This window comes from Macaca fascicularis, chromosome 10 (assembly GCF_037993035.2).
Source record: "Macaca fascicularis isolate 582-1 chromosome 10, T2T-MFA8v1.1".
Taxonomy (NCBI): domain Eukaryota; kingdom Metazoa; phylum Chordata; class Mammalia; order Primates; family Cercopithecidae; genus Macaca; species Macaca fascicularis.
In genome coordinates, this window is record NC_088384.1 from 29,122,537 (window position 1) to 29,134,655 (window position 12,119).

The 12,119-nt window shown below is 39.7% G+C and overlaps 1 protein-coding gene across 16 annotated transcripts in view; it reads right to left on the bottom strand.

Annotated features, from left to right (window-relative positions):
* Positions 1–12,119, bottom strand: part of SPECC1L (sperm antigen with calponin homology and coiled-coil domains 1 like) — a 147,439-nt gene that overhangs the window by 97,477 nt on the left and 37,843 nt on the right. For all 16 annotated transcript variants that reach the window (XR_012418956.1, XR_012418958.1, XR_012418955.1 and 13 more), the window contains one exon: positions 4,081–4,234. Coding sequence is in view for 11 of the 16 variants with exons in the window: in XM_065522425.2 (XP_065378497.1) it covers positions 4,081–4,234 (154 nt within the window). In the remaining 5 variants the exon portion in view is untranslated. The remainder of the gene's footprint in view (positions 1–4,080; positions 4,235–12,119) is intronic.

Genomic DNA, 12,119 nt, shown 5'->3' on the forward strand with positions numbered 1-12,119 from the left:
AAATGATCTCCATGGATATAGGGAGATAGCCACTAACAGAATAGGTGTACAGGAGGGTGCAGAATTCAGGCTGGCCAGAAGATAGATAAGGAGAGGAAGCAGAAGTGAACATGGCACACAGAAAGAAAAAGTACAGTCACACAGTTAACGGAAGCTGCTGGGGAATGTTCATACAGAGTTCTGAAAGACAGGCAGAATTCAGTGAGTCACACTAAGTCAATAAATGATCCTGAATTGGAAAGAAATGTAAGGAAAAGTGCATTTTATGAAAATCTAGAGGATACTGATATGGTTTGGCTGTGTCCCCACCCAAATCTCATCTTGAACTGTAGTTCCCATAATCCCCATGTGTTTCAGGAGGGACCTGTTGGGAGGTAATTTAATCATGGGAGCAGTTACCCTCATGCTGTTTTCATGACAGTGAGTTCTCATGATATCTGATGGTAAAGGGCTTCCCTTTCGCTTGGCTCTCATTCTTCTCCTTCCTGCCACTATGTGGAGAAGTATGTGTTTGCTACCCCTTCCACCATAGTTCTGTTTCCAGAGGCCTCGCCATCTCTGTGGACCTGTCAGTAAATTAAACCTCTTTTCTTTATAAATTACTCAGTCTGGGGCAGTTCTTTACAGCAAACTGAGAAGGGACTAATACAGATACTAAGTGGAATACTTAGGAAGAAAGCAGAGCAGCAGAGGAGGAATGTGGGCAAGTAGACCAATGAGGTAAGAGAGTCCTCCATTGAGGGGCGGCAGTAAGAACAGAGAAGAGGCAAGAAATCTGTGACAGATATCAAAGGCAAAAGTAACCAGACTGGGAGAAACAACTGCATATGGAGGCCAAAAATGGAAAAAGATGGCATAACACTGTTTGTTTGTTTTTTTTTCTGAGGCTCTGTCACCCAGGCTAGAGTGCAGTTGTGCCATCACAGCTCACAGCAACTCTACCCCCCCGGGCTCAGTTGATCCTCCCACCTCAGCCTCCCGAGTAGCTATGACTACCGGTACACGCCACCATATCCAGCTAATTTTTGTATTTTTTTGTAGAGACGGGGTTTCACCATGTTGGACATGATGCCCAAGCTGGTCTTGAACTCCTAGGCTCAAGTGATCTGCCCACCTTGGCCTCCCAAAGTACTGGGATTACACATATGCACCATCGCACCAGGCTGGGGTAACTTTTTTCCCCAACATTAATTCCTTTCCCTAGTTCTGTAAGTGGTACTTCATCCTTATCTAAATCAAAAATCCTTACAAAAAAGAACATTTGTTCAAGTTTGAAAGATAAAAGAAGAAAAACTCCTCTACGGATTACTGTAATGAGTAGACAGAATAATCTGAGGTAAAGACAAGTGAATTGACACACTGAAATCAAACAGTCTTAGGAAACTGTCACTGGTGGAGGTAAAAAAGGTAGAGCACATGAACTGAAGAATAAGGATGTTGTTATAGGCTGAACTGTGCTCCCCACACACAAAAAATTAATATGTTGAAGCCCTAACCCCAAAACCACAAATGTGACTGCACCTGGAGACAGGATAATTAAGTTAAAGAGGTAATTAAGGTAAGATGAAGTCATTAGGGTGGGCCCTAATCCATACGACTGGTGTTCTTGTAAGAGGAGGACATGAGGACACACACAGAGGGACGAACCAGTGAAGACACAGAGAAAGAAGCCATCTGCAAGCCAAAAAAGAGATCTCAGGAGAAAGCAAATCTGCTAACACCCTCATCTCAGACTTCTAGCCTACAGATTTGAGAAAATAAATTTCTGTGGCTTAAGCCATCCAGTCTGTGGTATTTTGTTATGACATCCCCAGCAAAATAAAATAAACATACAAAGCCATACTGGGGCAGCTAATTCGGAGAGGTGATAACTGAATCCTGAGGTCAGGTAACATCAGTCAGCAAGAAACTAAGTATACAAACACATGGAATCTCTCCCAGTACAATTCTAAAGGCAGGAAACCAGAAGACATATAAATGGCAAGAGTATTTTCCTTCCTACCACATCAGCTACAATGTTAAATGTGATGATGACCCCAGGCTTGGGAGTAAAAGACCTTGCCCCACCATCAGCCTTGTGGCCTTGTCAAAACAGATCCCCAATAAATATTTACTAAGCAAATAAATGCATGGCCTTTGCCAAGACACTTAAGCTTTCTCATCTCTAAAATGAGGATACTAGTTCTCTCATAGGGCTACAGTAAGGATAAAATGAAATCATGCCTGTAAATCACAAAGTAAGGACTTCAATATTCCTTCTTGTTAATCACAACTATTATCATTAACAGGGGGGCCCAATCTGAAATGGAAGGAAGAATCTGCATAAAGTCAAAGCAAAAATGAAGACAGTAGGTAATCCTGGGCTAGGAAAGTCTAATACGCACAAGAGGGGCTAAGAGCCTAAATTACGATGACAGAAAAGGATGTGATGTAATTTTTACAATTTGCCTTCATAAGCTTTATTACAAATACTTGATCTTATGTTTACTAGAAGTTTTAAAGTTCTTTTTCTATAAATGTAAGAAGTAAAATATGAGAGCATTACTCCTTGGACTGTAGGATAAATTAATTTATCAACTCCATCAAATCTAGAAACAAATACCTGTTACTGAATGAAGAAAGATGGCAGAATTAGAATGAATGGATCTAGGCACTAATCATCAGAGACTTCTAACATCATTTAAAGAGGGACAATCAGAAACTATGTGTTTCCTGATCGATGGACACACCACCACCTATGAAGCAGTCTTGTATTTTGGTTGTTTTGTTTTCAAAATGGGGTGACGGGGACCTGAATCTGTCCCATAAGGCTCCAATGCCATTTACAATAAATACAGACAATAAAGGGTGATGGGCAAAAACATCATGGGGATATTGTGATATAAAAATCTAGATACTCAGAAACTCTATAGGTCATATGACCAGCTTTCACAAAAATTAAACTGTAAAAATCAGGATAAACCCATAGATTTTAAAAAAGAAGATTTAAGAGACACATCAGCCAATTATATATGGACCTACATGAGTCCTGATCCAAACATAGATAGTAAATAAAACAAAAATACTTATAAGACTGTTGGAAATGTAAATACTCATCGAATATTCAAGTTATGATTTAAGGAATGATTATCAGTTATTTTAAGGACTGATAATGGTATTATGATTATATTTTTGAAAGAATCCTTCTCCTATAGGCCGGGCGCGGTGGCTCAAGCCTGTAATCCCAGCACTTTGGGAGGCCGAGATGGGTGGATCACGAGGTCAGGAGATCGAGACCATCCTGGCTAACACGGTGAAACCCCGTCTCTACTAAGAAATACAAAAAATAGCCGGGCGAGGTGGCGGGCGCCTGTAGTCCCAGCTACTCGGGAGGCTGAGGCCGGAGAATGGCGTGAACCCGGAGGCGGAGCTTGCAGTGAGCTGAGATCCGGCCACTGCACTCCAGCCTGGGCTACAGAGCGAGACTCCGTCTCAAAAAAAAAAAAAAAAAAAAAGAATCCTTCTCCTTGGCCAGGCACGGTGGCTCACGCCTGTAATCCCAACACTTTGGGAGGCTGAGGCAGGCAGATCACGAGGTCAGGAGTTCGAGACCAGCCTGACCAACATGATGAAACCCCATCTTTACTAAAAATACAAAAATTAGCCAGGCTTGGTGGCACATGCCTGTAATCCCAGTTACTCAGGAGACAGAGGTAGGAGAATCGCTTGAACCTGGGAGGCGGAGGTTGCAGTGAGCTGAGATCACACCATTGCACTCCAGCCTGCATGAACAAGTAAGACTCTGTCTCAAAAAAGAATCCCTCTCTTTCCAAGATAATAAAATATTTATGGACAAAATGATATGATGTCTGGAATCTGCTTCAAAATAACAAGAGGGGAAGGTGGGTATCAAGGAGTTACAACTGGCTGTGAGTTGATAATGGTGATGGGTATGATGAGTATATTGGGCTGAAATATCAATCCACCTACTTCTGTATGTCTAAAACTTCCTATAATCAGATGGAACACTGTAAACACCAATACATCCTGCCTATTCAAACAAAAAAGCAGCTGAAGTCTCAGACTGAGTGTCACCCATACCTGTGCTAATCTTGGATTTGCTCTCCACGGTGGTCATGGCAGGGGCAGATGCTGAAGGTGCTGCAGATGGGCAGGTGCTTTTCTTTCCTTTAACACCATTAGTCACCGTTACCCCTCCGGCCATTCCAGCTAAAAGGTCATCACTGCTCTTGGTCTAGAAGCAACAGAAAATAAAAACAAATTTACTAGATCAAGCAAGATTAGATATTTTGAGACTCAACAAAGCTCATGACTTTTATACTGAGTTCAAGAGCCCTATTACCAAAACTTTCTAACAGGTAATAAGCAGCACACCATACTGTGTTACAGAAACAGAACTTCTTTAGAGGTTTATAAACAATCACGTGCTTCTTTTTAAAATAATAAAATCATACATGTAATCAAAGACTTTATGGAAGCCTGCTATGTGTCCACACATGCCAGATTCAGATGATTGGGGATAGCACATGATATCTTGGGGAAGTCCTGTAATGCCACAGGAAGTGTCATCTTGCAATTTCTAGAAAGAAATATCATTGAGAGTCAAATAATCTTGTCAAATAATCTTCATTGCTCTAAGGTGATTCCATGATGAGACCAGTATCTAAAAGAATTTATTCTGAAATTTACTTTTTTTACTTTGTAATTCTGTAGTACTCAAATTTTAGTCAAAATTGAAAGGAAGTATTTTCTAAAACATGCATAATATATTAATTAAAAAACTAGAGACTTTACAGCTTGAGCAAGGGTTCTGCTGTCTAAACGATCATTATTACTTAAGAAAGACCATTTGCAATATTTATATTTTATAAAGGCAATTTAAAAAATATAAGCCTTAAAAAGAAAACACTATAGATAATAAATTGGCTATAAATTTGTTATTCTAAAAAGTAGTGAAGAAACATTTTTACTTCTCCTAGAAATGAAGGGAACACAGAGGAGTTAAAGATATGTGGGGGAAAAAAAGAGAAAAACTACTTTTTAACAAAAGAACCCTTGGCCGGGCGCGGTGGCTCAAGCCTGTAATCCCAGCACTTTGGGAGGCCGAGGCGGGCGGATCACAAGGTCAGGAGATCGAGACCATCCTGGCTAACCCGGTGAAACCCCGTCTCTACTAAAAAATACAAAAAAACTAGCCAGGCGAGGTGGCGGGTGCCTGTAGTCCCAGCTACTCGGGAGGGTGAGGCAGGAGAATGGTGTGAACCCGGGAGGCGGAGCTTGCAGTCAGTGGAGATTGCGCCACTGCACTCCAGCCTGGGCGACAGAGAGAGACTCTGTCTCAAAAAAAAAAGAACCCAAAAGTTTTCTCTCTTTGGCATGAGTTAGCCAACTGACTTACACTATCTTCAATCTGGAACCGTGCTCTCTCTCAGATAATCATGCTGAATTCATTTCTACAAGTTAAGATAGTTCTTAAGTAACTAATCTCTAAAGTCTCTTCCAGTTCTAAATGTCAGTGACTCCATATGGAGGATATTTCTGCTATTCAATTATGAAAGTTCTAATACAGTACCATTAGGTTAAAAAGAGGCAGAAAAGGCGGGGCACAGTGGCTCATGCCTGTAATCTTAGCATTTTGGGAGGCTGAGGTGAATTACTTGAGCCCAGGAGTTCAACACCAGCCTGGGCAACATAGGGAGACTCCGTCTCTACAAAAAAATTTAAAAACGAATTACCTGGGCAAAGTGGCACATGCCTGTAGTCCCAGCTACTGGGAATGTTGAAGTGAGAGGAACGCTTGAGCCCAGGAGATCAAAGCTGCACTGAGCTGTGATCACACCACTGTACTCTAGCCTAGGCAACAGAGTGAGATCCTTTCCCCACCAACCCCCCAAAAAAGAGACAGAAAAAGGAATAAATATTTTCAATGAATTAAACAGAATTCAACTCTGGTAGTTTAGGGCTGTTACATTATGAAATCTAGAATATATAAAAAGAGCGGGAGACACTGCATTAATTTCAAGGACTGTTCATATTCTTTTTCTTTTTTTTTTCTGAGACAAAGTCTCACTCTGTCACCGAGGCTGGAGTGCACTGGCACGATCTCGGCTCACTGCAATCTCCACCTCCCGGGTACAAGCAATTCTCTCACCTCAGCCTCCTGAGTAGCTAGGACTACAGGCATGCGCCACCATGCCCAGCTAATTTTTGTATCCTTAGTAGAGATGGGATATTGCCACATTGGCCAGGCTGGTCTCAAACTCCTGGCCTCAAGTGATCCACCCACCTTGGCCTCCCAAACTGCTGGGATTACAAGTGTGAGCTACCATGCCTAGCCTATTCATATTCTTTAAGACTTGTTTCTGTTCACAAAAACTGGCCATCAACTATGATGCCGAAAAGTCACACAATGAAAGTCATACCACTTTCCGGCCATTTTGTCCCTCCTCTGTTAGCCAGTAAATAAACTTGACACATTCTTGTATTTTCAATCTTCTTCTATATCCTGCTAATAAAAGTAAAATTATCTTTGAACTAATTTTTCTTCCTCCATAAATTAAATATTCTTCCATTTGATAATAATTACATTGAAAACCACCCCACATTGTCATGTCTAAATGGATGACTCATCACACTTCTCTGGTTACAATTTGCCTTTGGGTAACGACAAAATTAAATATACATAAGGGCACCAAATCACAAACTTTGCACTTGTAATAATTAAGACAGTACAGCACTGGAACAAGAATAAACTAGTGAAACAGAGTCCATAAAGAAACTGCATATTTATACACACTTGATTTATAAGCAAAGCAGCAGTGCAGAAAACAAGAATTTTCCAGAAAATGGTGCTAGGTCAAGTGTATACACAATGGGGGCAAAAATAAATGCTGAGACCTACTTCACACCATATCAAACATAAAGTCCAAGGTTTTCTATGATTTTAAATCTAAAATTGTAAAACAAAGACTTGATCATGACTACATACAAATTAAAATCTTAAAAATAAAAAACCCTCTTAATTAAAAAATGCTAAAATGTTTTGTACAACCAAAAAAATCATAAATATAATTTTAAAACATAAAAAAATGGGAAAGTATATTTGCAATATCTCACAAATAAATGGTTAAGGTCCCTAATACATACAGAATGCTTTAAAATTGAGGGGAAAAAGACCAAAAAAAGACAGAAAAATTAGAAAAATGAATGAATCACACAATCAATTTACACACACACAGAGAGAGAAAATGATGATCAACCTAACTCATAATGAGAGAAATGCAAATTAAGCAGCACTTGTCACTTAATAGATTGGTAAACACGCTCTTTTGGGAAGAATATGGAGAAACAGGCACTCTCCTTAGTAGCTGATGGGATGCACCTTGACAGTCTTATGAAAGGAATCATGCAATATCTAACAAAGCTACACATGTATTTACCTTCTGCCTAGCAACTTCACTTCTAAGAATTTAACCTGAAGATACACCTCCAATAATACAAAAATACATATGCACATGGCTAATTATTCACTGCAGCATTGTTTTTTATTGCAAAATACTGGTACGCCTTAAAGGCCTATATACACAGGAAAGCATACGCAGTACACTTCAGTGAATGCAATGAGGTATTAAACAGCAATAAAAAGAAAGACTGCTACAAATTGGTATGGAGAGAAATTTCTAGAGTACACTAAGTGAAAAGATTAACAGAGTTCAAAAGAATATATTTTGCCACCTTTTGTGTAAAAAAGGAAGTAAAAAATGTGTATTTGCTCATGCAAAAAGAAACATGAGAAGAATAAACAAAAACTAAATTGCCTGTTAACCTCTGGGGTGGGTGGGAACCACCTAAGAGGGAATGGGTAAGGGGAGGGACACTTTTCTGAATATATCTTCTCATATAGTTCTAACTCATGGAGCCATGTTAGTGTTTCATATGCTTAAAATAAACAAATAAATAAAATTTAAATAAAGATAGGAAAAGCCTAAAATGGAATAGGATAGGAACAAACAGATTAAATATTTCAAATGAACAACATAACCCAAGTATTTTTTCAACACAGTAGTATTTTCACCATAAATCCTCAAACTCTCAAGCCAAAGACAAAAGTATGCAAATATTGAACTTCAGGCCAGTCACAGTAGCTCACACCTGTGAGTTACTCTGGGAGGCTGAGGTGGGCGGATCATGAGGTCAGGAGTTCAAGACCAGCCTGGCCAACATGGTGAATCCCCGTCTCTACTAAAAATACAAAAATTAGCTGGGCATGGCAACACGTGCCTGTAATCCCAGTTACTCAGGTGAGGCAGGAGAATCGCTTGAACCTGGGAGGCAGAGGTTGCAGTGAGCTAAGATCTCACCACTGCATTCCAGTCTGGCGACACAGCTAGACTCCGTCTCAAAAAAAAAAAAAAAAAAAAAAAAATTGAACTTCAGTTGATAAATTTGTTTTTCACAGTTGTACAGATAATTCTAAAACTGTTTTCTGTACATTCTAGGGTGGAGAAAACAAGTAAATATAGGTTGTAAAAGCCAGGTGTTTCAGTGTTGGATAAATGGATTACAATTATAGGATGTGGAAAGGCTGTTATGAACCCTTTAAGTCGATGGAATTGGAAATATCAGGGTGAACTCACACATTTCAATAGATACAGATATGGAAATTGACATAGGGGTGTGTGTGTGTGTGTGTGTTTGTGTGTGTGTGTCCCAAAAGCAATTAACACATCTAACCTCCAGGTCTTAGTTTCTAAGTACTATCCTCCGCTAAAAGGAACAAGGCCTCCTTGAAGAAATGGCTGATTCTAGGGTTGGGACTGAAAAGGTACAAAAGTTAGTGTGCCAGAAATGAAGGAAGTGCTCAAAGAGTAACAGGTACACGTCAAAAGGACACAGGAACCAGCCTGACAGGGCTCCCAGTGGACAAATCAGGGATAATCTAGGCATAAAACTAAATGATCCTAATAATTTATACCCCACTGAGTAAGAATCTATGAATTCACAATAAAATAAATGAATATATAAAACAAGGGAAAGTAAAAATTCTTCCTTGTAGCAGAATGCCAACTAATACATGTAGAAGGAATGACAGAATTAGAAAACGTACCATGTGGCAAAAATCTCAGTACTAACTGATTTGGGAAAGAACTATCCAAAAAAAATGCTAAAACCAGGGTGAAAAGTGATTTTCTTCTATCTATAATATTAAAGCTGAACATAGATATACCCTATGGTCCAGTAATTTCACTCCTCGTTCTAGAACCAACACAAATGGGTGCACATGTGTATTAATACACACGTATAAAAATGTTCATAACAATTATCCTCATATCCACAAAGAAGAAACTCCAAAAGTCTGCCAATAGTAGTAAAAGTCTGTCAATAGTAGAAGAGATGAACAAACTGTGGTATATTCATCCCATGGATTACTATCCAGCAATGAAAAGGAAGTGACCGCTGCTAGATACAACAGGACAGACAAGAAACCAGACACACTAAGAACATAGTGTATGACTACGTTCCTGTAAAGATCAAAAACTGGCAAAATTCATCTCTGGTGCTAAAAGTTAGAATGGTAGTTACCTTGCAGGGGGACAGGAAGGGCAATGATTAAGCAGAGGCATGGTGGAAGTTTCTGAGGGGCACGTATGTTTTGTTTCTTGAACTAGGTGGTGACTGCAGGGTATGTTTCATTTTATGATGATTCACTAAGCTCAACACCTATGCTCTGTGGACTTTGCTGTATGTATGCTTTACTTCAACAAAAAAAGTAACAATAAAACAAAACGCAACTCTGCATTTTCCAACTTACCTTTTACCCTAAGCTACTAGCAGGCTCTCTGCTATTTTTCCCTATTTCAATTTCTGCTACAAAATTCTGTAAAGGCATGTGCATTCCCACACATAAACATCCCCCATCGGCAAGTCTAAAAACATGAAATTGATGGAGGAATAAATGTTCAGTCTACTCTATAACTGATGCAAAATGCAAATAATTTGGTACAAACATTCCAGACACAAATACTGAAATACTACAACCAGGTACATATACTTCTCAAGGTCAAGCCAGAGTTTCACAGTCTGCATCTTTCTCTCAAATTTGAAGATTTGTTATCAAATTTTACCTTTCAAGTTTCAGAGGTGGATTGTTCATAATGTTAAACGTCTACACTGTATGACCACAAATAATCATGGAGAGTTATCAATTATAGATTCTAATTGAAGCTTATTAATTCATATCTGTAATTTTTAGAAAAAATTATCATCAGTATAATGGAAAAGTATATTACTTCAAAAGAACTAATCATGAACACCTGAATAGTAAGTGAACCCTGCAAAGTGCAGGCATGCAGGAAACCCTCTCTACATGGAAAACAATCCTCTCCACTGACTGTGACAAAGAAGAATTAAGCATACAAAGGCTGCAAGCCCAATGACACAGCTCCTGACAAAAGTGGGAATAATGTCCCCAAAACTCACTGTGAGCAGCAGTAGTGTTTTGTACTTACAAAAGCTCCAACCAGCAGTGAAGTGTTCTGGATCAAAAGCATCCTTCCCCTTAACCCTCAACTACATCTAGCCTCAAACAATACTTGAAATGAGAGAGGTGAAGAAATGCATATCCTGTCACTACAAGAAGAGAGTCATGAGAATATCATGCTGTGACAGACACACAGGTGTGGGTGTCCATAAATGAATGGGTGTGTGCACATGCTGTCTCAATAATTAAGCCAAACACTTCATTCATCTGGTTAATCATCAATGCTCCATGACAGTTAAAGGAATCCAAATTGTAGGAAGTATCTAGGTGCCAGAGAAGCACAGTAAAATTTAAAAAGTTAGAAAAATAAAATAACACTTTTAGTCTGTGGGGTCTCAAAGCCCTTCAATGTTTTCTATTGTTTCTTTTCACGATTTTCCTCTTCCTTCTGTTTTTACTTTAATCTCCATTTAACGACTTTTTCCTTCCGCTCTCTTAAGTGAAGGCAATTGCTCCACTCCAGGAAAAGTGTTGCCAAATACCTTTACCTCTGCCCTGACCTTCCTTCTACACACACACACACACACACACACACACACACACACACACACACCCCCTACTTAAACAAACTTGTCAACGCAGCAGAGCCAAAGCTATGGACAGCTGGCATGTGCTGGCAAGAGTAAGTGTACAGTTTTGCTTTACAGTGGAAAAGTACTCACTGTTCAAGACCTAACTCCCAGCAACTCCAGATCCAAGACTCAGAAGATGTAACATGCCTGCTCAGTGCACATTCCATAGTAAACCTCCAAAGACACTGCCGGCCACTGGCGAAGAGGCCACAGAAAGAAGGCAGCAGTGCACATCCAATGCCAACATTTCAACCTGTTCTTCCAGTCACATAAATAACAGGTCACCTAGTCACACAGGCACTCCACGTCAGAGAGCCCCAGCAACTGAATAACCAGTTAGGTCAGAAAATGTCACCTGTCTTACATCAAAGAGCAGCAGCATTGCCACCAACAAAATGATTCAGTGTGTTCACTGAGACAATGGAAGCTGGGCAAGGGTCTATTCCTGGTACCATCCTCCAGGTCACAGAATGATACCTAACAATTCATCAGGGCCATAGCAAGGAGAAAATCTGTGTGCATTTCCAAGCCAAAGGAATAAGCCTGGGTTCAGTTCCAACAACCTTAGAATAGAAAAACCAGCATTTCCTGTTAGATCTTTCAACACATATAAGAAAGTTCCTCATCACCTGTTCCTGGGTTCCTTCTTAAAATAATTAAGCCATGATCTATCAGGGCCCTGCCTGGAAAAAAGGATTTTGAACAGATCATGTTTCCAGTTGTGCTTGCGTACGCACACCCCTAGTCCAGCTACTAGAGAGGCTGAGGCAGGAGGATCCACTGAAACCAGGAGACCAGCCTGGGCAGCACATATCTCATCCCTTTTTTAAAAAAATGGTAATACTAATATCTCATCTCTTTTAAAAAAAATAATAATCATCATCATCATTATCATCATCATCATCATGGACCAGCTGCCAGAAGAAAAACAGCAATTTGTGGCAGTGAAGGTGAGATAGACAGGCAGATAAAAACACCTGTCTAGGGGTCACAGGACTGTCAGACTT